Below are 27,032 nucleotides of genomic sequence, written 5' to 3'. Positions count from 1 at the left end.
GAAAGATCTAGAAGGAGAAAATCAGTAAAGACACAATTGACTTCGACAACACCATCAATCAACTGGGTATAATTAACATCTACAGACTAGTTCATCCAACAGCAGAATACACATTCATTTCAAGTTCATGTAAAACATTCATAAAAGACATTTAAATAAATTTTTAAAAATAGAAATCATACAATATTTGCTCTCAGACTACAATGAATTAAACTAGAAATCAATTACAGAAAGATACTTGGAAAAAACCCACAATATTTCTACATAACATATGCATCAAAGAAGAACTAGGGAGATTTTCAAATAGTCTGAACTAAATGAAAATAAAACTGTAACATCAGGTTTTAAATTAGGGTGCAGTGAAATTAGTGCTTGGAGGGAAATTTATGATATTGAATATGTGTATTAGAAAATGGGATCTAAAATAAAAAAATCTAAGTTTTCACCATAGGAAACAAAAGAGCTAATTAAATTCAAAGTAAACTTGGCCATAAAAAGGAATGAAATAGTATCATCTGCAGCAAAGCAGAGTGAACCGGAGACCGTTATCCTAAGTGAAGTATGTTGGGAACAGAAAGCCAAACGCTGTATGTTCTCACTAATCAGTGAGAGCTAACAGATAGTGCACACACAAAGTGACACACACAAGAGACACAAGGAGCCAAGACTGGGAAGGTAGGAGTGGGATTAAAACCTACCTACTGGGTACAATGAACACTATTCTGGTGGTGGGCACCAAACTCCCTGACTTGAGTATTAAACAAGATAACCATGCAACAAAAACACTTATACCCCCTTAATTAATATTTTGAAATAAAATATTTAATAAATTCAAAGTAAATATAAGAAATAATGAAAATTAGAGTACAAATCAATGAAATAGGAAAACAGAGAAAATCAGGAAAACCAAAAGGTAGTTCTTTAAGAAGATCAATAGAAATTGCTATGCCTTAGCCAGGCCAATTCAGAAAAACAGAAGACACAAATTATTAACATCAGAAATGAAGAGGGGATATCACTACAGATCCCATGGAATTAAAAAGGTAACAGAGGGATATTATGGATAACTCTATGCCCACAAATTTAGCAAACTAAGTGAAATGGATCCATTCCTTGAAAAGATACAGTCTGTCAAAATTCACAAAATAGAGTATCTAAGTATCTATCTATTAAAAAAAAAAAATCAATAATTAACAAAATTCCAAGACAGAAAGCACCAGGCCTAGATTGGTTCAGTGATGAATTCTATTGAACATTTAAGGAATAGATTATACCAATTCTCTACAATCTCTCCCAGAGGGTAGAAACAGAGGGAACACTTCCTAACCCATTCTATATAGTCAGTGTCATTTTAATACCAAAACCAAAGACATTATAAGTAAACTATAGACCAGTATCTCTCAGAAATATAAATGCTAAAATCCTCCATAAAATATTCAATTCAATGTGAATTATATACAACAACATTCAAAAAGAATTACAAAATAATGATTAAGTTGGATTTACCCTACGTATGTATGGCTGATTCAACATTCAAAATCAGTTAATAGGCCAGGCCCAGTGGCTCACGCCTGTAATTCTAGCACTCCGGGAGGTTGAAGCAGGTGAATTGCCTAAGCTTAAGAGCTGGAGACCAGTCTGAGCCAGAGCAAGACCTTGTCTCTAAAACAAAGCCAGACATTGTGGCAGGCGCTTGTAGTCCCATATACTTGGAAGGCTGAGGCAAGAGAATCGCTTGAGCCCAAGAGTTTGAGGTTGCTGTGAGCTGTGATGCTTCAGTTCATAGCAATGTACCAAAGTTAATTTTTAGTTTGATAATATACTATGGTTAAAGTGTTACCTACCATTAAGTAAAGGAGAAGGCTGAGGGCAGGTACACAGGAACTCTAATATTCTTGCAACTTTTCATGACTCTAAAACTTTTTTCAAAATAATACTTTAAAAGAAGGTAAGTTTGCCAGATGAAGGAAGGTTATTATTTATCAGAATTCATACTGATAACACAGTTATCAGTTTTAACTTATTTAGCATTTTTCTGGAGGTAATAAGATTTATATCTCTACTTTTTTTATTAAATCATAGCTGTGTACGATAATGTAATCATGAGGTACAATGTGCTGGCTCCATTTACTTTGCAACTCCCCTTTAAAATATGACAGACCTAATTTCTAAATGGCTTGGTATGTAATGCTCTAAGTTTCAGGCACAGTAGAACAGAAAATTCCGGTTAAGGAAAATAAGTCTTATACTATCAATTACTTTTTTGAAAGAGCAACTATAAAAGGTAATACATTAACTCTAATGAAAGATACTCCATGAGAAACAGATCCAAGAGAATGAGGTCCATCAGGCTCAATTCTCTTATGCCTACCACACCAGTACAATTTTTATTTTGAGTCATAACAAATAAATAATAATATTTTTATTAGGTTCTTTCAATTCTACATATTTCAAGTATTAAACACTTCAAAAGGTTATTGAAAATCATTGAATTTTAAGCCTCTACTTAAAATAGTATTGATACAATTATATAATTTTCACCTTTTATATTCATAATTCTTCTTCAAAAGTTAAAAGAAATTTTTATTCTAAAATGATGTAATCATTTCAATGAGCATAGCTCCAGTGTAGTTCACGAAATGTATACTTACTATTAACAAATACTTAAGTAGACAAATTCATTTATAACAAAAACAACCCCCCAAAAATCCACACATATAATGAATTAGTTTAAATATTTATGATAGTTACAGATTTGAATTTAAGTTTTCAAAGATCAGTGCATGTGGACTGGCTAACCTACTAAATTATCATCTTTGAATAAGAAGCCAAAAACAAAAGAGAAAATTTTAGAAAGGCAAAATGGTAGTTTCAAAGTGAAAAGTGGCCTTTCCTCATTACAAAAAGATGTATTTTTCTAAAATATAAAAATTAGATATACAGAAAAAACACTGCATACCTTAACTAAGAAACTAGGGGAAAAAACTCTTTAATTATATACAGACCTAAGATGAATCCATGCAGATTTTTACAACTATTCACATAAATACTTCACACATAATTAAGTATGCCTTCTTAATGGAACCTTACCCCCAGCTTTGCTAGTTTTATTTCCTAGTTCAATAAAAACAAGAATGCTTTCATAAGATATCACACATAAAGCAAGATCATTTTTATCAGTTATTTTCTCTGAAAGGGGAAATAACCCTAAGACAAACCCTACAAAGCAAAGCGAACTTTGCAGTGAATGATCACAATGTTCTCAAAGTTCAAATGTGTGACTTTTATTTAAACTTTAAAATAGCACGCTACCTAATTCATCTAGACAACAGGGAAAACAGAATAGGCAGAAAGTAAGAAGTGGGACTAAACAGACAGAATGATGAAGATAATCTACCCTGGTTTCAATTTCTGACTCTGCACCAACTAGAGAGGTAAAGCGAGATGCTCACTGACAGTCTCACCCTTTGCTATGTTTCACCAACGTCATCAAAATGGGAAGAAATTTTGAAAAAAACTATACTTCTACCTCAAATGATTTAAGGACAATCATAGTTTAAACAAATCTTTTAACATAGTAATGAGTTTTCATTCTAAAAACAATAGTCTAAGGAAGAAGAAAGCAAGTAACTATTGGCTCCATGTAAAGTGAATCTTACATGTACTCATGTAATAACTTCCAGTTATCTATTAAGTATAGATAGATTTCCTCTTTAATCCTTCAAAATCTTATGTAAAAAAATGAAAAATGGTATCATCCATGCCATATATGAAGAAACAAAGGTAGAGAAAAGATTAAATGAGCCTAAGATTAAATGAGCTCTAAGATTAATTCATTACCTTAGAGCAGGTAATGCCATTACCCAACTGAGAACAAAGCCTAAGGTGCCTCTCTAATGAAGGTGTCATAGATGCATTAGTGAGTATCAGTGAATGATTAAACACAAAAGTTGGTCTTATCTTCCAACATAAAAGAGAAAGGGAGGCACCTGATAAAAAAAATTTCAGAATCCTTATTTAATGATTCCTTAAATTCCACTTTTCAGCTTTTAATAGATACACTAATGTACACAGGACACGCTGCCACTATGTGGCATTAAAACTTTCCAATAAGAAATTGGTCACCAGGGCAGGGTGTGGTAGCTCAGCCTGTAATCCCAGCACCTGAGAAGCCAAGATGGGTAGAATGCCTGAGCTCACAGGTTCATGACCAGCCTGAGCAAGAGTGAGACCTTGTCTCTAAAAATAGCTGGGCCTTGTGGAAGGTACCTGTAGTCTCAGCTACTCGGGAAGCTGAGACAAGAGCATCGCTTGAGCCCAAGAGTTTGAGGTTGCTTGTGAGCTATGACGCCATGGCACTCTACCATACCAAGGCTGACAAAGTGAAATTCTGTCTCAAAAAAAAAAGAAAAGAAAAGAAACTGGTCAACAGTGGGGTGAGAAGCACCACAGAAAAAAGCTAACCTACTGAAGAAGAAAACAGAAAATAAAAACAAAAGGAAGCTAAATCTTTTATAACACAGGTTAGCCACTGTACAGATTCTGAAACCATCCACCTCCAGACTTCCTATTGTGAGAGGTAATGTCTTTGTTTTTACAAAGATAAGAAAAGAGAAAAGAAACTGGTAATACAGTTTTATATAGGATTCATTAAAAAATTTTTTTCTTGGAACAAAAATGATTAAAAACTCAGGTTTTCCAAAGAGACCTGTATGAATGTGCAGCTACAAAGATACACAGAGCTGAAGTCTCTGGAAGCATTTGGCTGCCTGTAGTCTTCAGCAAGATCACAGAGTACTCAAAAATTCTTTGACCTAAGGGGAAGAAAAAAATATTAGTATAATTCCTTGCCTAGTTTGAGGTAACTAATACTCATCTTTGTATAGTATTTAAAGACCCCGACTGTATAAGTAATTCCATCACAATGCCATAGCATTTACTTTCCAAAGAAATACTATTAAATACTTCAATAGTAAGAGATGAATGACCTATGAAGTCATTATAGGAGCTATTTAATTTACATCTAAGATTGATACAGTTCTAAAGCGGTTGTAACACTAATTTTATAATCTCTTTATCAGAATACCATGTACCACTGACATGTGCAGTTTTAATGTTGATAAGATTAATATAGTGATGATTTAAACAACTCTGCAGGTTAAGCATGCAGTAGACCTGTACTGTTTCTGAAGCACAAGTCTGGATCACAGATGCTGCAGTGTTAATGTGTAGGGAAGTCAAGTAAGTAGCAACTGAAGACCACCACAAGGTCAGAACACTCTTGTTCTCTCTATCTAGATTACTCAATAATTCTCCTGAAAGAACAAAAATTATTGCTTTGTAAAAATCCCTTAAAAAGAAAAGTCAACTGCCACCATTATTACTAAAAGTAAAAACATACACGACTGAGAAATGATTCTTAGTCAAATCAAAGAAGTGGTAGACAAAATTAAAAAGTGGTTTTATAGTTCAGTTAAATTGATGGTTAGCTATTCATCCTATGATGGCTCACTTAATTTTATTTTAATAGTATCATAAGTGAATTATAGCCTGTGTTGGTAATATAAATTATAGTATGAAGAGGTCACTTGAATTTCCCAGAAATTCTCTATTTCATATCATGGACAAAATAACTGTGGCATTTATATAAAATGTTGAGATTTTAAAAATTGTTGAGATACATCCCTTATGAATCTCAAGTCTATATATAGTGAACAACAGACATTTTGTTATAGGCAAAAGGAAACATCAAATTCTTCTCAAAACTAAACCAAAAAAAAAAAGTTGTAGATTCTTTACACTGTAGATTGATACATTATTAAAGGAATATAGGGATATTCAATTATACAATTCCCTTACTATTCTCTCTCAAGTACTCATCAATAAATTCTCTCCCATCAGTAGGGGCATCAAATAGGTTAACTCCAATTATCTGGCTGATAAATTAACTCTGAATAAGACAATGACTCAATGATTAGTCGATATAAATTCACCTTTAACACAGTCTCAAATGAAACTCAAACCTAAAACCCCTTAATCCTGCAGACCCAGTTTCCAAGCCATGGACTAGTATTGGTCAGGGGCATGTCAAACACTGGGCCGGCTGCACAGCAGATGTGCATGGGCAAGAGGACTTTCCCTGCGTTTACAGCCCCTCCCCACCACTAGCATCAACCCCCTAAGCTCAGCTTCCTGTCAGATCCTTACCCTCCTCCCCTTACTCCCAACCCCTGTGTAAAGATTGTTCTCCATGAAACCAGTCCCTGGTACCAAAAAGGCTGGGGACCACTGCTAACCTCATGACTTCAGCTAATGTAAAAATGAATGAGATCTATATCCTACAACTTTAAATAGCCTCCATACTGAATTTATTGAAAAAGATAAATTTAATTTCATAAGAAGTTTATTATTAAAGTATCTAAAAATTGGTAGTGTGGGGAAGAGGAAACAAAAAGGGAAAAAACACAGGCACGGGAGTGAGAAAGAACATTTGTTATTGTAATTATCCCTATCTTACAGATAAAGGAACTAAAGGATAAAAAATGGTCCTCATTTTAGCTCAGACCACAAAGATAAAATTTAGTCAGGACTAGAATCTAAACAGTCTAAAGTCCTCTAAAGGTCTTAACTTTTTTTAATTTGTATTTTCTGAAGGCACTTTTTATTTTATTTTATTTATTTTGGGACAATCTCACTTTGTCACCCTCAATAGAGTGCTCTGGTATCATAGCTCACAGCAAAAGCAAACTCTTGGGCTCAAGTGATCCTCTTGCCTCAGCCTTCCAAGTAGCTGGAACTGTGCAAGGCACCCACTGCAACAGCCAGCTATTTTTTTATAAATGGGGTCTCACTCTTGCTCAGGCTGGTCTTGAATTCCTGAGCTCAGATGATCTACCCACCTTGACTTCCCAGGGTGCTGGGACTATAGGTGTGAGCCATTGCACCCAGCCTTAACTTTTTTTATGTTAATCTATATAAGCTTTCTGTTGGAAAACTGTTTTTTCACAAGCTAGTATACTTTTTTAGACAAAACAAATATGCTGCATTAGTTTATGGTCTTTGTCTAAATCTACCTTTTCAACCAGACTCTCATGCTTGTCTTTGAAGTCTTCATTAACATCCAGTGTTAAAATAGGCACCTCTTGTAAATAATCAAAGTTGGTTCTGTTTAAAAAGCAAGAGATTAATAAAATAATCAGAAAAGCATTAAATAAAACAGAAACATTAAAAATTCTTTCTTGTGTCACCGGGAAATCAAAATGTTGTAAACCATTTTATACTTAAGTTACCCTACATGTATTTTATCTGTTAGCCATTTTTTTCTCATCTAGATTTACTAATAATGTAGCTAAAAATCTCAGGTATAAAATATATAGAGCTAAGCATATGATTCTCCTCAAAAAACATGGAACATACAATAAATTAGGAATAATTCCTACCTGCATTTTAAAGATGAGAACACTAAAGCTCAGACACATCATTCTGAGGCGCAGAGGCCGTCCAAGGTCACACACTAGTAAGTAAGACTGGACTTGAACCAAGACCTGACTAATGATAAAGTCTATGCTCTCAACAACTAGGCAACACTCTCCTCTAAGCTACGATCTAAGAAACAGATTTGAAATCCATTTTCTTATATTTCCTACTTTATCACTTAAAGTGAAATTCCATATATTATGCTGTCAATACCACGGGGGGATACTGTAATAATTTTAAGAACTTTAAGGAAATAGGATCTCATTGCAACAAGAGAATCAAAACCCACATCTGGGGCGGCGCCTGTGGCTCAAAGGGATAGGGCACCAGTCCCATACGCTGGAGGTGGTGGGTTCAAACCCAGCCCCGGCCAAAAAAAAAAAAAAAACCCACACACACAAAAAAAAACCCACATCTGATTCTGGAAAATACCAATAAATAAAATGTCAGGAAATGAGAAATATTGTACATGTTTCTAATTACATCTTCCAAATTTTAGATTAAAATTTGATGAAAGCATTAAATTGAATAGTCAAGAATATGCAAGTCTTACTTCAATGTTCTATGCAGGAGCCAGCTTTCATGTTTATAGTGAAGCTTCTGTAAATATTCAAGAGGAATGCCTTGCTCTTCATTTCGTCCCCGTAAATATATTCTATTTAAGCATTTCTAAAAGTAAGCAGTAAGAACAGGGGGAAAAGGTAAGGGAACAATTATTCTTGTTTGTTGCCATCAAAATTTTCTTTTCTAGTGTCTCTCTATGCAGGGGTCCTCAAACTACGGCCCGCAGGCCACATGAGGCTGTGTGATTATATTTGTTCCTGTTTTGTTTTTTTACTTCAATATAAGATATGTGCAGTGTGCATAGGAATTTGTTCATAGTATTTATTTTAAACTATAGTCCAGCCCTCCAACGGTCTGAGAGACAGTAAACTGGCCCCCCGTTTAAAAAGTTTGAGGACCCCTGCGTGTTAGCCAAAATCTCTACTTATTCCTTCTAGAAAGTTGAAATAGTTCATTTTTCCCTTTATGTGCTTTTTAGCCTTTTGGTGCTCTGACCTATGCAGAACTTTCAAAAGTAAGCGTATAAATTTTTGCTATCCACAATGAAATACATTAATATAAGTTTGAAAAAAAGGAGAAAAAAAATCTACTTAAAATTTTTACAGAGGACCACTAAAAGATATGCCAATCTTCCAATGTAATTCGACTTTGTTGTTAATCAAATTTGCTTATAAAATGTCTATGGGCTCGGTGCCTGTAGCTCAAGCAGCTATACACCAGAGCTGGCGGGTTGGAATCCAGCCGGGGCCTGTCAAACAATGACAACTACAACCAAAAAACAGCCAGGAGTTGCGGCAGCCTCCTGTGGTCCCAACTACTCCGGAGGCTGAGGCAGGAGAGTCGCTTTAGACTAGGAGTTGGAGGCTGCCGTGAACTGTGAGACCGTGGCACTCTACCCAGGGCGACAGCTTGAGGTTCTGTCTCAAAACAAAATAAATAATAAAATAAAATAAAATGTCTATGTAAACCACTAAAGGCAGTGGTTCCTAATGTGATGAAACCTCTAGACTAGCACAGCCAAAACAACTCTGATGTTTTATACCCATCCTATATCTGCATTACTGAATAAGGTAGCCATTAGCCACCTATGGCTTTTGAGCACTTGAAATACGGCCAGCATGGTAACCAAGGATCCATATTCTAAAATGTCATTTAATTGTAATAACCTTAAATTAAAACAGCTGCACTGAACAGGGAAGCTCTAGATTATTTTCCCCCAAAATATGCACACATACAAAATTTGGTGCAATTTGTAGGGATTCACAGACCCTCAGAAACTCACCCATGTACCCCAACAAATAAGAATCTCTAACTTAAATGATATGCAAGTCTATGGCAGCCTCAAAGTCTTTTAAATTTAAGAATTTAAATTATAAATTATTTTTTCAATAAACAATATTTTAACCAAAAGATGTCAGAAACTACACTTGTCACATCTCATTCGTGACACCACTTGTCAGGGCCCAAGACTGGCCAGGTCTCAGGCCCTACTTAACTAGGTTCGGGACACGGACTGCTAAGTTACCTTGCTCAGGTCTGTTAGATGCATGAGGGCTATCTACTTTAGCTGGAAAGAGAGAGAGTGTCTGAGAGTAAAGCAGTCTTCTTAGAAAGATAGATCTTAGTCTTTAGTATAGCTTGGAAATCTTCAGCAGAGAGACACCATGCTGGCGTTCTGCAGGCAGGAGGGGAGACAGAGAGTAAGCAGGTCCATGATAGAATGCGCACGCTCCTGACTGCCTTCTCCTCCAGCCTAATACGTGGCTGATCTCGTGCCTCTCAACACCACAGGTGTAGAGGCTGCCAATTCACCACTCTCTCATCTCGTGAGCTCTCATGCTTGTTTAGGAGAGCTAAATCCCTCTCCATGCCATTTCCACCAAGGTGTTCTATTATTGAGCTATACAGGTATTTCTTATAACTCTCACTCCTCCTAGACATAGGCTATATGGGCTGCTACATACACTGATGAAATAAAGTTTTGTGTTAGACATTAAGATATCGACTCTAAATGTTCCAAACAAAATGAAATTATTAGTACTATTTATGTTCTTTTTTTACATCTGTATTTGCTGTTTTTGTAATTAAATACAAAAAAACCTTTTTAAAGCTAAATTCTAGCTTCAAAAGCAAAAAAACCTTCAAAAACAAAAAAATCTTTTTGAAGCTAAATTCTAGCTTTTGGTTTGAAGAACAACAAAATCATCCATTGGAATCAGAAACCTGGTTTCTTTGAAAATTCAGCTTCATTAGCAACAAAGTATTTAATTTCAGTCTATAAGTCTGATATTTGCATTCATCACAGCCTACTGTATGACTTAAGAAAGAAATAGGAATAAAAAAACAGAGAAACAATGGGAATGCAAGCACCAAAACCAGAAAGCCTCTTATTAAATGGAAGATTTTTATTTTCTAGGTTAATTTTATGAAAGGGATCCACCTAATGTCCCTACAGCCGCTGCATAATACCATGTGTAAATAGAATAGCTATGTTATAATCTATTGGAAAAGGTGTATTTTTAAGTGAGCTCCAGTAACTGAAAATAGCAAAGGTTTTCTAAACTTCTTCCCATCTGTAGCTAATTCTAAGCCACAAACAACCATTAAAAAATTCTTAGAACAGACCTCCATCAACTTTGCCATTTATTCAGCAAATATTTACTGAGCTATTTTATATATGCAAGCCCTGTTTTAGGCACTGGAAATTCAACAGTAATTAAAATACCCGAAGTCCCATCTCATGAAGCCTATTTTCTAGGATTTGCTTGAGCAAGTTCCTTATTCTAGCTGTGATGGACAAGAGAGCTCGCAAAAAAAAGTTAGCAAAGAATAAGGGACAGGTGCATCGGCTCATGCCTGTAATCCTAGCACTCTGGGAGGCCAAGGTGGATGGGTAGACTGCCTGAGCTTACGGATTTGAGACCAGCCTGAGCAAAGCAAGACCCCATCTCCAGTAAAATCATAGAGAAACTAGCCAGGCATTGTGGTGGGTGTCTGTAGTCCCACCTCCTCAGGAAGGCTGAGAAGCTTGAGCCCAAGAGTTTGAGATTGCTGTGAGCTATGACACCACAGCACTCAACCCCAGGGCAACTGAGTGAGACTCTGTCTCTAAAAAAAAAAAATAAATAAATAAGATTTCTAACTATTACTTTAAATTTTCAATGAAGCAAACAAATTTTTATTGGGTCTCACTTGTGGAGTGGCTCGAAGATAAATGATTCCATCCAATTCAAGGCTTTGGCCAAACTGGTTATTCATCCAGTCATGCCAGTCTTGATAAATAGTCCACTCTGTTTCATTCATGCAGTCAGATTCATACAAATTAGATGCAAAAATATACCTGGAAAAGAGCCTTCATCAGCACTTGTATAATTTCAAACACACACACACAAATAAGTAGAAAAGAAAAAACAGATCTATTAAACGGACATGGACCATTCTCCTAAATCCAGTAGGAGACAGTACACTGAAAAGGCAGGAAAAAACAAGTCTCTCCAATGCGTTCTTGGCCAGTGGTTTTCAAAATGTGGTGTGAGGACTCCTGGAAGGGAGAGGTACTGTGAAAGGTCAGATTATATTTCACATACTACTATACTTCAAACAAAAGTATCAAAGCATAAAAATACAGCTATCTTGCATTAAGTAAGACACTAAAGAGATGCACACAGTGTGAAACAATGCTACTCTTCTCACTACTTTTTGTTTTGAAAAATTGTTTTTGTCAAAAGTATATCATTTGTGTTAATATGTAATGAGTTTATTATTTCTAGTTTTAAATAAAAAATGTTCTGCTATTTATCAATCTTAATTTATAATAGACATTGCCCCTTGAACCCTTCAATAATTATTAAGAATGAAAAGGAGTCCTGAGACCACAAAGTTTGAGAACCTGTATTCTGAGCTAACTCTGAGGGGGAGTCAAAGGAATACTTGGACCCCCAAAGTCCAAGGGCAATTCTAAAGATGCATAGAGACTGTTATCTCTTTTAGAGCAGATGAAAATTTTAAAAGGGTTGGAGGGGAAAAATAACTTCTCTGCAAATCTGAATGAGATGGCTACCATATTCCCTACAATTTCTGTGGAAGCTAGAGATTATAAATACTAGAACTTACCCCATGTCCTTAATATCACAGATTAAAATGTCATTTTCCATCTCAAATACCCAATTCAAACTCTCAAATTACTTTGATTCCCAGGAAAGGGACGGGAAGATCCAATTCTGAGTCAAGACTTGAAATAGCCAAATACAAGCCATTTATACATACCTGTCACTATACACAGATCGTTCAAAAAATAATACAGGTTTCTCCGCATCTTTGAGCTTGCCATTAAGAGCGGCAAGCTGAGCTCGTATTCTACTGAGACAGGCATACGATTGGAAGGTAAAAGACCATCGTTCAGGTTTCTCATACATCATCTGAAGAACATTTCCACCATTTTTCTGAGATGTTGTCAGTTCCTATTTTGAATGTGCAAAGAGAAACAAAAAGCAAAGTTAATTAATAGAGTTACTTTACCTTTTTTTTTAAAGGTTCAAAAAGAGAAGGTAATTAAAATCCTTAGATCTTTATTACAAGAGGCCACAAACTAACACCTACAAAAGAAATCATGTGTTTTGACCAAACAGGACATTTTAAAACTTTGAATTAGCTGTCGATATTTAAAAGCTAAATAATTTCACGTAATATATTTGGATTTATATTCTCTTTTGTTTAATGGAAAAACCAAGCAATCCTCTGCCTGCATTTCCTTTTGGCAAAAATCAGCTAGCACCAAGGCCCACATGCCTCCATGGGGTGGGATATGTGCTGTCCAGTCTGTCAGCCCCTACTTTTCTCTGATGGTTCTCATAATGAGCTTGATTTATTCATTTGGCTGCCTGGTCCCATGGGTATTTGAATTTGTAACCCAATCTTCTAATGTAACAAAATAGCCTCCCTATAACTTTGCAATTCAATAATAATTATGGTTAGAACCAATTATTTTCAGTGTTGAGAAAAAAAATTTACAAATGTAAAATTAAAAATGAAGTGTATGTAAGGCCAGCTGTGCAGGGGCTGAGGTGGACGGACTGCTTGAGCTCACCAGCTGGAGACTAGCCTGAGCCAGAGCAAGACTTCAGCCTCTAAAAACAGCAGGGCATCATGGCAGGCACCTGTAGTCCCAGCTACTCAGGAGGCTGAGGCAAGAGAATCACTTAAGCCCAAGAGTTTGAGGTTGCTGTGAGCTGTGACACCACAGCATTCTACTGAGGGCCACACAGTGAGACTCGGTCTCAAAAGAAAAAAAAAAAAAAAGAAGTATGTGTAAAAACTCTATAATCTTTATTCTGAATTAGAAACAGCATCTAAACCACATGAATTATTTTTCTTTTATAAGATATAGTTTTCCTAGTTCTGTACACCAAAAAGCCTATGAACTATGACAACCCTGAAGGAATAAACATGAAAACCACCCAGATTATGATCTCTAAATATCATTTCCCATTGAAAGGAATTAGGATTCTATATCTGATTCTAAATATGGGAAAGGAAATGTACAAAACAACCTTCATACATATTGTTCCAGAAAACAAGGAAACTATTAAAGACTAGTAGGATTGGGCGGCGCCTGTGGCTCAAGGAGTAGGGCGCTGGCCCCATATACTGGAGGTGGCGGGTTCAAACCTGGCCCAAGCCAAAAAAAACGACTAGTAGGATTGTCCCAAGGGCAAAGAAGCCAACATGAAGGGACTTCCACTGATCAAAGATGGAACAATTTGGACATCCAAAAAGAATGAAAGGCTAAAATCCATGAGTTTATAGTACTAAAAAAAACTCCAAACTCTAGTCATCTTTTGAGGTTGCTATGGTCCAATGAATTATTCTGAAAATTTTGTAGGTAAAGAGGAAAATACCATATCAGGCATTTTTATTCTGGCCTTTTCTGTAAAAATGCTTTCAGAGTATAAAAAATGGTATTCTTTCCCAGCCAATAAACTCGGAAGGCTTGAGAAAGAATACCACCTTTTATAACAACAAATGTGCAGTGAGGCAACAATTAGAAAAAAGATGAAAGAATACCACCTTTTATAACAACAAATGTGCAGTGAGGCAACAATTAGAAAAAAGATGCTAAAAAACATTAGAGAAAAGTTGATAAGGAATTTTATAATGGTTAAGTACGGCTGACAACACCTAAATTGACCAATGTTAACGTCACAAAAGACATCCTCCTGATTTAAGGAAATACACATTACCAAGTAGGAATTTTGCCAAAAAAGAATTTAGACCAGATGTGGGGCTTATGCCTGTAATCCTAGCATTTTGAGAGACAGAAGCAGGATAAAGTAAAACTAAATCAAAGGTCTCTAATAGAATTTTCAGATTTGAAGATGTTAGTTTTTGTCTCAGCTTAATAGTGTACCAATTAGTATACCCTGAGATTCTTCATGAGTTCATTCCAGTGGTTAAGAATTATGGGTCTAATAGAATACATTTTCTGATTATTCAGAAAACCTATTTGGTCCTAAGGAAGAAATTCTTGACACAAATTGCTAGGTTTTTTGCATGCGATTGTCAATGTTAGGGTTAAAATACATATTAGAAGTTTATCCAAAAATACTGGGCACCAATCTTTACCAAAATGTGTTAATTTTATGAAGTTTTTTTTTTTTTTTGCAGTTTTTGGCTGGGGCTGGGTTTGAACCCGGCGCCTCTGGCATACGGGGCTGGGGCCCTACTCCGTTGAGCCACAGGTGCCACCCAATTTTATGAAGTTTTTCCCTCTGAAAAAATAAAAATAGAAATAAATAAATAAAATAAATTTTTTTATTTTAGAAATAAAAAATGTGAATGCCTCAGAGTCAAACCACATTAAGTAAAAATTCGTAGTTTAGCTAAATTTATTTTAAAAAAATAAAGTCTGTACCTTTTGGGCTAATTAATTCTGCTTTTGGAAATGTATTTTAAAGAAATAATCTATGCAGACTTACATTCAACAATGTATATCACAGTGCTAAACAAACGGGATGTTATTCCACTATTATTGGGTATTTAAGTTGATAATACTACAATCAATTAGGCTGCTTTTAAAAATCCTGCTTCAGCCTCCCAAGTAGCTGGGACTACAAGTGCCCACCACAATGCCCAGCTTTTTTTTTCCTTGTAGTTGTCATTGTTGCTTAGCTGGCTCAGGCCAGGTTCGAACCCACCACCTCCAGCATAGGTGGCTGGTGCCCTAACCACTGAACTATGGATACCAAGCCATAGTTAATTCTTAATAACATTTTTAATTGCTTTGACATAAATATTATTGGGGCAAGGAAAGAAAGTATGAAATTCTACACTGTTTTAATTATTAAGTAAAATCTGTAGTTATCTCTCATTACCAGTTATAGGTAAATTTTATTCTCTTTTAACAATCTCTGGTAATTGCCGATATTTTCTTAACTTGGAACAGTGAACAGGTATTACTTTATAATATTAAAATTATGTAACGTCCCACCAAAATTGAATATAATAAATTATTATCTCAACTATATATTTAATAAAAGATGTATAAGACGGTAAGATTATGGATAATTTTTATTCTGTTCTCTATACTTCATATCCATTGCTGCTTTATCACAGCATACTTCAGATCAGAGTCTACCAATTATAAAATAGCCAACAAAAGTTGTCACATAATTTCAGAAGGCACAAGTAGAAGTACTCTATCAAGAAATCCTAATTTTACAGAATGACCTATCAAAAGTAAAAAATATGCTATTGTTTCAGACACATATATTTTATACTTTCTTGCTCACAGTGGCTTCTTAGTATTAAAAAGTATTGAATAAAAGTAAAATAGTAGTAGTGATGCATGTTAATTAGCTTGACCATTCAGCACAAGGGCTGTCCAGAAAGTATCCAGCCCAAACAGGGCTCGTTCTCGAGCCCTTCTCCAGACCCCTCATCAGTGTATTCACTAGGGCTATCGTGTGAATGCCGCACTATCCAAATCTCAGCTTTCTCAGAATTCTGTCAACAAAGAGAAGAGGTCTGGTTTCCTACTTTGATGTTATGTAATCTATACTTCCCATAAAACAATGAAGTATGTTATGAAAAAGCGACAATTGATATGAATTATAGAGAATAGGATGAGTCTGGACAGCCCTTGTACATTTTTTTTATTATTTCAGGATCATTGAGGGTACAAAAATTAGGTTATACTGTTTGCATTTGTTAGGTAAAGTCCCACCCCCAAGAAGTGTGTCATACACTTTAACCCCCCAATTTCCCTCCCTTCCCCTCTCATTCCCCAACCCCCACCTTGAATTGATTCAAGTTTTTCTCTTATGAGGGTATGTATTAGATACTCTATTGGCTTTATATTAGAATTGAGTACACTAGGTTCTTGATTCTCCATTCTTGTGATGCTTTACTAAGAAGAAGCGTTCAGGGCGGCGCCTGTGGCTCAAAGGGACAGAGCGCCAGTCCCATATGCTGGAGGTGGTGGGTTCAAACCCAGCCTCGGCCAAAAACCACAAAAAAAAAAAGAATGTGTTCCAACTCTATCCAAGTTAATATAAAAGATGTAAATTCTCCATCTTTTTAATGGCTAAACAGTATTCCATGGTATACATATACCACAGCTTGTTAATCCATTCCTGGGTTGGTGGGCATTTAGGCTGTTTCCACATTTTGGTGATTGCAAATTGAGCTGCAATAAATAGTTTGGTACAAATGTCCTTATGATAAAATTATTTTTTTTTTCTTCTGGGTACATGCCTAGTAATGAGATTGAAAGATCAAATGGAAGGTACCTTGTACATATTTTAAAACATCTGCTGTATACCATAAATAATTTTATCTGTCAATTTAAAAAATTAGAAATTACAAAAGTAAAATAGTACTTCACTATTAAAACAATGATACCCCAAAAGAATTCAACTTAATTTTAAAAAGGACAAATATTTTCCTAATGACCTGTATATCTATTTTTTTTTTTTTGAGACAGGGTCTTGCTCTATTGCCCAGGCTAGACTGCACTGGCATCATCATAGCTCAGAGCAACCTTGAACTCCTGGGCTCAAGTCATCCTCCTAGTAGATAGGACTACAGGCTCTTGCAACCACACCCAGCTAATTTTTTCTATTTTCAGTAGAACTCACTTCTGAACTCAAGGAATCCTCCCTTCTAGGCCTCCCAGAGTGCTAAGATTACAGGCATGAACTATGGTACCTGCCATAACAGCTTGTGTATCTTAAATATAAGCTAAAAGAAAGCAATTAAATCAAAGTTTTAGGCCTAAATAATATAAATTACCAAATAAAGTACATAATTATTATTATTTGAAATAAACCTTCAATACAAAGATAAATAATCCTCTGACTAGTATATTTTAAAGATCATCTTACCAGGGGAAGGTAGAGGAGTCTACATAATCTTAGGTATTTTGCCAAAATTAGTGGTAGTTTATCAATAGTATTGCAACATTTCAGCCACTAGGTGGCAGGTAAGAAAAGCTAAAATGAAACAAATCTAAACATTCAGTTGTACAACTAGTTTCTAAGAGAAGGGATCAGAGATACCAAAAGCCCAACTCTTTAAATTCAACAAATGATCACAAGTGGATGGGAAAACAGTCTACTTCTCATTGTTGATAGCCTTCTGAGAAAGCTGAGATCTGGATAGCGGGTCATTCACACGATAGCCCCAATGGATACACTGATTAGGGGTTTGGAGAAGAAGTGCTCCACGAGAAAAATCTCAGTTTCAAAGATACAGGGAAGCCACCCACCCACTCACCCTCATATTCTACAAACTTATCCCCAAAATATTATACTATCTTCATACTATCTGAAACTGTGCCTAAAAAATATAAAGGACTAACAACACAGCAGCCCTCAATACACACAAAAAAATTAAAGCTACTGGGCGGTGCCTGTGACTCAAGGAGTAGGGCACTGGCCCCATATACCAGAGGTGGCAGGTTCAAACCCAGCCCTGGCCAAAAACTACAAAAAAAAAAAAATTAAAGCTACCCTCCAAGAATGTGCCTCAAAATCCAACAACGGTAATCAAATTGCAACATCATAGAGACATGCCTGGACTGCACTGAACTATCTGATGACATCGTATGTTCATGCTAGTTATGAAAAATGGCCAGTTTGGTATTCTGACTTCAGTACATGGAAAGAAAATGCCTCAGCCCATAAAATGAATATCAGACTCATGAAGTCACAAAAGTCTTAAAATTGCAAACAACTGTACTGATTTCTCATAGTCTGATGATATTAGTTATTAACATAATTTAATTCCTCTGGGTTCAAATTACAACTAATAACCTTATTATAAGTTATGGTCCCATATATATCAATGCTAGGTTTTCAACCTCTCCTCTGCACCATAACTAAAGGATTCCTTACACTGGTTAAGAATTATGGGCCTAATAGAATAGACTGATCTAAATTCAATGACCACCCCCTTTTTTTTTCTGAGACAGGGTCTTGGTTGGTCTCCTAGGCTAGAGCACAATGGTGTCATAGTTCACCACAACCTCAAACTGCTAGACTCGAACAATCCTCTTGCCTCAGCCTTCCAAGTAGCTTAGACATAGGTGCATGCCACCACACCTAGCTAACTTTTTATTTTTTTAGAGATGGGTCTTGCTAAGTTGCCAAGGCTGGTCTTGAATTCCTGAAATCAAGTGATCCTCCTACCTCCCAAAGTGGGGAGCCCATGGCTAAAAATGGTGTTTTTAGAACTCAAATCTCTCATTTTAAAAGGTATACAACATTGAATTGGCACTTGAATAAAAGGCTTTAAAAATCCAGAGTCCACTAAACATATTTTGGGAGGTAAATTAAATGCCAGAGAAATAAGACAGATGACCCAGAGGTAAATGGCAAAAGGAACTTCACCAAAGAAATCCAAATGGCTAATAAACATATAAAAAGGGAAACAATCTAATTAGCAATCAGGAAAATATAAATTTAAAACATAAAAGATAATAAACACTCAGGAGAATGACAAAAATTAGGGAGCCAGACAACAGTAAATGTTGGCAAAGAAATGGACTAATGAGAGCTTAATAATACTGTAAGGAGAGAAAATTGATAACCACTACGGAAAACAAATTTCAAAAGCATACCCTCCCACTCAGTAATCTCACTTCTTATTCCTAGAGAAACTCTTACATGTGTACATCAGAATTCATGTTCAGAGCAATACTGTTTATAACAGCAACTAAATTAGAAACTACTCAAAACTCAAAGGTATAAAATGGACAAACAGTATTAAATAAAATTAAATACTATAAATCACAATAAAAATGAACAATCTATAGCTGCATTCAACAATATGGACAAATTTTATAAAATTATTAAGTAAAAGAGAAAAGGAATACAAACAGTGCAATTCCATTTCTATAACATTCAAAGACAGACAAAACTAAATTATATTTCTTAGTTATGTTCATGTATAGTCAAATCATTTTTAGAGCATAGGAAAACTACTATCACAAGAATATGTCAATTGGCTCAGCGACCGTAGCACAGTGGTTATGGCACCAGCCACATACACTGAGGGTGGCGGGTTCGAACCCGGCCCAGGGCCAGCTAAACAAATGCAACAAAAAATAGCCAGGTGTTGTGGCAGGTTTCTGTAGTCCCAGCTACTTGGAAGGCTGAGGCAAGAGAATCATTTAAGCCCAAGAGTTTGCTGTAAGCTGCGATGCCACAGCACTCTACTGAGAGCAACATACTAAGACTGTCTCAAAAAAATAAAAAATAAAAAAAGAATATATTAATGATTACTCCTAAAAGAGTTATAACTTTATGAAAGAAAATATTTGATTGTAAAAAGACAAGGAGGAACTTCTGGAATGATGATAACGTTTTATTTTTGACCTGGTTAATTGTTACAAAGATGTTGGCTTTAAAACTGTTCTTTAGGCTTGGCACCCACAGAACAGTGGTTACGGCGCCAGCAACACACACCGAGGCTAGTGGGTTCGAACCCAGCACGGGCCAGCTAAACAACAATGACAAATGCAACAAAAAAATAGCCGGGTGTTGTGGCAGGCACCTGTAGTCCCAGCTACTTGGGAGGCTGAGGTTAAGAGAATTGCTTAAACTCAAGAGTTTGAGATTGTTATGAGCTGTGACACCAAGGCACTCTACAGAGGGCAACATAGTAGGACTCTGTCTCAAAAAAAAAAAAAAAAAACAACTGTTCTTCAAACTATACGTATACACTGGGCTCATATACTTTTCTACAAACACATATGTCTACTAAAAAAATGGGGAAAAAAGCAAATAAATAAATTTACCCACCTTAAAATTCTACTGAAGGCCCTCCAACACTAACCATGCCTTTCCCCTAAAGACCAGATGTAAAACATCAATACCTTAATAAAATGAGGTCCATATGGGAAGAAAGTCCCTTTATGATATAGTCCTGGCTATTCTAAGGATTAGAGTACACTGAACTGGGCCTCAGCCTAAAGTTAACTAAGCATAGCAAATAAAAGCTGTGTGGACAAAAAGCATTTATGATTATTCAAAACCATAAACCTAATATCTGGCTAGTGATTCTTCCTTGTACATGTGATTTACATTTTAAATACACAATTACTGTTTTCAGAATTCCTCATACCAACATTTAAAGTTTAGGAGACATTTTTTTCAATCGTTTCTCCACTTGAAACAAAGTAAGTTTCTAGCATACATTTCTATTAAGGTTTCTGCTTTACTGCTTTCAATTTCAATTCTCATTTCTGTAGAAATAACAATTTTAACACTCTCTAATATAGCCGAAAATTTTGCTATAAAAAAATGAAATTTAACTCCGTTATTCTCTTTCTTCCCTATTTGCAATGCAGAACAGAAAAGTGCTGGAGAAACTGAAACTTGTGCCCAGAAAGTCTGGCAAGACTGAAAGTACAAAGAAATTAGAAGTGATGTTTTCTAACACAAAAAGCTTAAAGGTAAACTGATAAAACTCAGTTATTGGTTCATCTTTTTTTTTTTTTTTTTATTTTCTTTTTCTTGTTTGCTTGTTAAAAACTACTCAAGGAATTTAACTTGAAATTATAGTTTTTAAAAATTTTTTACTCATTTTAACTTTTTAAAAACTTTAAAAACTACTTAGATACAATAAAGTGCACAAATCTTAAGTGCATAGTTTGATGACTGTTTACATATACATCCATCCCTTGGCATCTGTGTGAGATTGGTTCCAGGACCCCCTGTGGGATACCAAACTCCACAGATGCTCAAGTCTCTTATATAAAATGGCCTAGAATTTGCATATAACCTATACATATTCTCTCATATATTTTAAGTCACCTCTAGATTATTTATAATACCTAATATACGTATATGCTATGTTATAGCTGTTACACAGTACTTCTTATTTGTATTATTTTTTTCTGAATATTTTCAATTCATGGTTGACTGAATCCACAGATGCAGAACCCAGTGGATATGGAGGGAGCCTGTACAGATACAGCCATGCAACTACAGCCCAGATGGAAATACAGACTTAAAACTAGATTTGAAAGTTTCACTGGAAAAGAAAAAAAAAAACCAAGGGATTAAATACTACCGCTCCTCTAAACCAAAACGATTTTATTTTTATTCCCTAAAATTTTATTTTCATACCTCAAATTCATCTTGAGTACTTTGAACATTGCACCATCTGGCAACAGGTTCAGGAACCACTTCCCAATCCTCGCAGACTTGTTTAAGGATATTTACAAATGTTGACTTCCCTGCAGCTGTTGAGAGAGGAAAGGTAAAATTGAGGAAAAAAACTCGTCAGAAAAAAAAAAATTCCAAATAGTCCTGAGCTTTTACAAGATTTATTATAGCAAACAATACCAAAAAACCCACAAGTATTCACTTTCTCTTCATGTTTTTTTTTAAAAGAAAATGAAAAGCCTCGCTGCCCAAATGTGTTACACACATTTGTTTGTTATTATTTTTAGTCTAGTAAAGCCCTGAAAGAGAGGAATTAGAAACCCGAGGAAATTGTACACACAATGTTATTACCGCAGGAAAAAAAAAATCCTACTCCTAGACTCACTTTCTTTAGCTAAGCAATTAGAGACACAGCTTTCTGAGAAGTGGTCAAGGCTATTGTCCCATTTAACTAGGTGTGTGATTCTAGACAAGTCCCGAAGCCCTCTAAGCCAGTTTCCTCACAATACAATGGAGATAACAGTACTCTATGTTTTGATAACAAGTAAACCACCAGGACAGTGACGGTCATTCTAGGCTCCCGCATTTTCAAAAATTTCCTCTTTACTAGCTCCTCTCTTTCAGACAACCTCAGTTCTCTCTCACCTAAACTAATTAAGAAACAGCCAAATAACTATAAAATCAATATGAAGATAACTCTAAGGCGGTGGTTCTCAACCTGTGGGTCGCAACCCACAGGGACTGTATTAAAGGACCATGGCATTAAGAAGGTTGAGAACAACTGCTCTCAGGCCTAGAGTTTTAAAATGGAAAATAATATGATTATTACTATATACTCTAATAGGCACTATAGTCTAAAGAAATTATAAAAGCATTTTTGCCGAGCCCTTCCTACAAGCAATTGCCCTGTCCCTACTGCTTCATGGTTCTACACCATGAAGTACTGTGCGCGTACTCTACCAAACCCTTAAAAGAAAAAAAATATATACTTTACTTCTCCCTGATCATGGACTAGTTTCTGAGACATCTAGGGTTAAGAAAAGGAAAATAGATCATTTGTGATAAGGACCTATTGTGTTCACTAATTTAAAATTACCCAGGAATACATTATATTTAATAGTAAGAACAGTCTTAACCTAGAATACAGGGTGTATCAATACTCACAATTCCCACCGCACCCCTTACATATTAGTATCTGACACCAAATGTGGTTGTATTAGACATCTAGTCAAATAATGTTCTATCTATATATACATATGTATATGTATATATGCAGTCCCTTAGCTTACCCTCTCATGCTAAATTTTGGTTACCAGTATTTTTGTATATATGTATGTATATATAGAGAAAACATTATTATATATATGTATATATATATATACAGGGTCTAGCGGAAGGAACGCTTTTGTGTTTGAGCATGACATTGTTATATAACAGAATTACATAAACAAATAATGGCACAAATAAAGCCCATTTTTTATGAACTGTAACCTTTTATTACAAAATCATAAGCATGTAATTCTGTGACATAACAATATCAAACTCAAGCACAAAAGGGTATCACTTCTGCCAGACCCTATATTTATGTACACACACAACAAAAGACATATAAATAACTTTAATATGCTAACAAGTAAATCTTCATCTTCCTTATACATTAGACCCAAGGAGATCAAAAAGAAGTTACCTTTGACTTACAGAATTCTATTCAAATCCAGGACATTACAAAGGGCAACAGAAAGGAAGGAAAAACTGGAAGAACTTCAGAGAATCACACACAGAGCAAAAGAAGGAAGGGGAGGAAGTAAATAAGGTGACACAGAGAGCAATACACAAAAGTCATATTATATCTAGAGCAAAGGAGAAAACTTTTAAGGATAAACTAAATGACCATTAGATTTAATCATGGGAAAAATACTGGTAACCAAAATTTAGCACGGAGAGGGTAAGCTAAGGGACTGCAAGGCATTTAAAACAATGGGAAACGGAAGCACATCAAAAAATTCACCAATTAGGCGGCACCTGTGGCTCAGTGGGTAGGGCGCCAGCCCCATATACCGAGGGTGTTGGGTTCGAACCCAGCCCCAGACAAACTGCAAAAAAAAAAAATAATAACTGGGTATTGTGGCGGGTACCTCTAGTCCCAGCTACTTGGGAGGCTGAGGCAAGAGAATCGCCTAAGCCCAGGAGTTGGAGGTTGCTGAGAGCTGTGACGCCACAGCACTCTACCAAGGATGATAAAATGAGACTCTGTCTCTAAAAAAAAATAATAAATAAAAAAAATTCACCAATCACTGAGCTAGATGGAAAGGGAAAGGAGAACAAGATGTTCAGAAAGAGCACCCAAGAACAGGTTTTAAAAGTCAGGCATACGCTAGAGTCTGAAAGCACTTAGGCCTAGGGCATTCAACTTTCTTCTAACGCTGCTTTCAAGCAGAAAAAGTTCATGTGGTCATACATTTTTATTTTTAGACAGGGTCTCACTCTGTCACCCCAGGATGGAGTACAGTGATATCATAATAGCGCAAGTCCTCAAACTCCTGGGCTCAAGTGATCTTCCTGTAGCGGTCTCCCAAGTAGCTTCAGCTACAGGCATGTGCTACCACACCTGACTAATTTTTCCATTTTTGTAGAGAGAATGGTCTCATTATGTTCTCCAGGCTGGTCTTGAATTTTGAACTCCCAGCCTCATAGTGGTTATGTTTAATTTCATCAGAGTAACAACAGTAGTTAGCTGTAGTTCCCAATCAGACTAACATCCAATTTCATTAACTTTTGGGGGGAAAGTGAGGGCTGGAAAATAAGCTAACTGATAAGTTAATTTTTTATGAAGGCCAAGAGAATAATAACCAAAGACACTGATGTTAATACTTTAAAAAAGTCATGGAAACTCAAAGAATCCCTAATACCATGTAGGCACTATGATGCTAAGTCATTGTGAACAGACTATTAAGGCATAGGTAAGTCCTCCATAAGTCTAAGGTAAGGGAGTACTTTAGTAACACAAAACTTATGAAGATGGGTTACATGAATATAAAACTGAAATGATCAGGTAAAGTTCTAATTCTAGGAAGAACAGAAGAACTATAAAATAGTCTTCTATACACAGATTAACAACTTGTACATGTATAGTTTGTTTGGATCTGGCAAATACGTGAAAGAGACATGAACAACAGTACAAGAGCAATAATAATAAACAGCAACTGACAAAGCCTATTGTTAAGGAGACAACAAATGGTGAGGGACGTTCTCCCTCCAAACATCAACTGTTGCCATACAGAGGAAATGTAGGCCCAGATGGCAAAGCTTTAAAAGGCAATAATCTAGACATTTATAGGAAATCCCAAAACTTTTTAAAGCTAGCAACAAGTTAAAAAAATTTTTTTTCAATGTGCACAGGCCAATACTGTGCAAATGCAGGCCATCAGTTTGCAACTCCTTTAGGTGTTGCTGTCGAAATGAGGAAGTCAGTGAAGAATTTTAAATGAGGACAATGCGGGGTATTTGCGAAACTTGGTAAATGTTGAATGTAAATGTTTTGGCACAGTAACTGAGATAACGCCGGAAAGGCTATGTTAACCACTGTGATAAAAATGTGTCAAATGGTTTATGAAGTGAGTGTATGATGCCCCATAATCATATCATTGTATACAGTTATGATTTAATAAAAAAAAAAGAAATTATTGAAATAAAAGGGTTTTTTAAAAAGAAAAAAAAAATGAGGACAATGCAATGACATTTGCATACGGGAACCCTGGAGATGGGTGATATGTTGCAAAGTTATTTCAGGTGCTGGTAAGACTGAAGATGCTTGGAGGAAAGCAGATTTCTAAATATGACACTCTGCCTAACTGGATTTGAGAGAGGAGGCTGTTAATCCAGGCGGTGCTGCTCCGTCCCGCCGCCTCCTCGGGTCCCCCTGGTCCCCCCATCCAGGAGCGGCTTCGAGGCACCTGCTTGCAAACACACGCGCGCCGCCCAGTGAAGCGAGGCTCTCGGTGCAGCATTTCCGAAACACGTCCTCCCCAGGATGCGAGCGGCCTTCCTCTGTTCACCTAACCGCATCCCCCGCCTTACAGGTCGGGGCCAGAGCCGGGGCCCGAAGGGGGGCGGGACACCTGTCAACACAGGAAGCCCAGCGGGTGTCCAGCGGTGGGAAATAGCCCAGTGCCTGCAAAGTGACACGCACGGGTGGCCTGTCCCCGTCTAGACCGAAACAGAAACCTTTCACTCTCTGTCGGGTCAGGGCAGCGCTCCCAGAATGGCAGCGCAGCGTGTCCTCAGGGGCAGAAGGTGCCTGAGAACCCCGAACGCCCGGAGCGCGCTCGCTGGGACTCAAACGAGGGACACGCCCGGGCCTCAGACGCGCGCGTGGACGAGAGCCGCGCGCTCTTCCACCGTGTCCATCTGCGCCGTCCGCCAGGGCGCGACGCGCGGAGACAGGCCCCGCAGGAGGGGAGGGCGCGGGGAGGGGCCTTCGCAGGTCGGAGAGGTGGCCGGTCGCGACAGCAGGGACCGCCAGGAGAGGGGCGCGGGACGCGCGGGCCACGGATCACAGCCGCACCTCCCGGACCCTCCGCCAGGCCCGCCGCGCCTCGCTGGCCAGCAGGCGCGTTCGGACCCAAGCACCCCCTGACGGCGCCGGGAGGGGCGGCCCGAGGAGCGGCAGAGAGGGCGACGACGGCCCCCCGGCCGCCCCGCGCGCGGCCCAGCGTCTCCGCGGCTCCTTACCGATGTTCCCTTCGACGGAGACTTTCTTGATGCGGGTCCCCTGAGAGCTGACTGCGGGAGACGGGCAGCTTCTCTTGGGCGGGGTGGCCATGTTTAGACCTGACCTGGCTCCGAGAGGGTAGGCGGAGAGGCTGGCGGCGGCACAGATGCGCGCCGAACTCGCGGAGCCGCCGCGCGTGAGGAGACAGGCGGGTGCGCGGGCTCCCGGCCGCCGGCGACTCCGGGCGTTTGACTTTGGCGCGCGGAGGCGACCGCTGGAGGGCGGGGCCTGCAGCGTAGCCACGCCCCCTTCCGCACCTCTGACTGTGCCCCGCCCGGGCCCGGCGACCCAGGGTGCTCGCTCCGCAGGCGGGTGACGCAAAGCTGGGGCCAGGCCGCGCGGGAGTGGCGGGGCCAGACGCGGGAGCGGGGTGCGGGGAGGAGGTTCCCGACTCCGGCGCGAGCCAGCCGGCGCTCCAGAGGCCAGAAGGCATCGCGCTGGACGTCACCTGCTCACGTCACCTGCCGCGTCACCGGGCGTGGGTTGAGCGGGAGGCGGGTTTTGGAGAACTGGCCTGTCCTCTGCGGCAAGTGGAGACCTAGAGCGGTGTCTGG

The 27,032-nt window shown here is 37.7% G+C and overlaps 1 protein-coding gene across 1 annotated transcript; it reads right to left on the bottom strand.

Annotated features, from left to right (window-relative positions):
* Positions 1-26,870, bottom strand: DCK (deoxycytidine kinase). The gene is made up of 7 exons (XM_053564999.1): positions 26,439-26,870; positions 21,669-21,784; positions 12,307-12,500; positions 11,233-11,380; positions 8,030-8,145; positions 7,074-7,164; positions 1-4,814 (listed from the first exon to the last, which is right to left on the bottom strand). The coding sequence occupies exons 1-7, from the start codon at positions 26,527-26,529 to the stop codon at positions 4,788-4,790; spliced, it is 783 nt and encodes a 260-aa protein (XP_053420974.1). The 5' UTR covers positions 26,530-26,870; the 3' UTR covers positions 1-4,787.
* Positions 26,871-27,032: the final 162 nt, after the last annotated feature.

Source organism: Nycticebus coucang, chromosome 1, assembly GCF_027406575.1.
Source record: "Nycticebus coucang isolate mNycCou1 chromosome 1, mNycCou1.pri, whole genome shotgun sequence".
Lineage (NCBI taxonomy): Eukaryota > Metazoa > Chordata > Mammalia > Primates > Lorisidae > Nycticebus > Nycticebus coucang.
This window is presented reverse-complemented; position numbering and strand designations above follow the sequence as displayed.

What these genes read in the sequence shown, in the direction of transcription:
- DCK (XM_053564999.1), bottom strand. Translation starts at nt 26,529, where the DNA reads ATGGCCACCCCGCCCAAGAGAAGCTGCCCGTCTCCCGCAGTCAGCTCT. An exon ending in CTCCGTCGAAGGGAACATCG is followed by an intron (nt 21,785 to 26,438) that starts GTAAGGAGCCGC and finishes CTCTCTCAACAG; the next exon opens with CTGCAGGGAAGTCAACATTT. An exon ending in ATCTTCGAGCCACTCCACAA is followed by an intron (nt 8,146 to 11,232) that starts GTGAGACCCAAT and finishes GCTTACTTTTAG; the next exon opens with AAATGCTTAAATAGAATATA.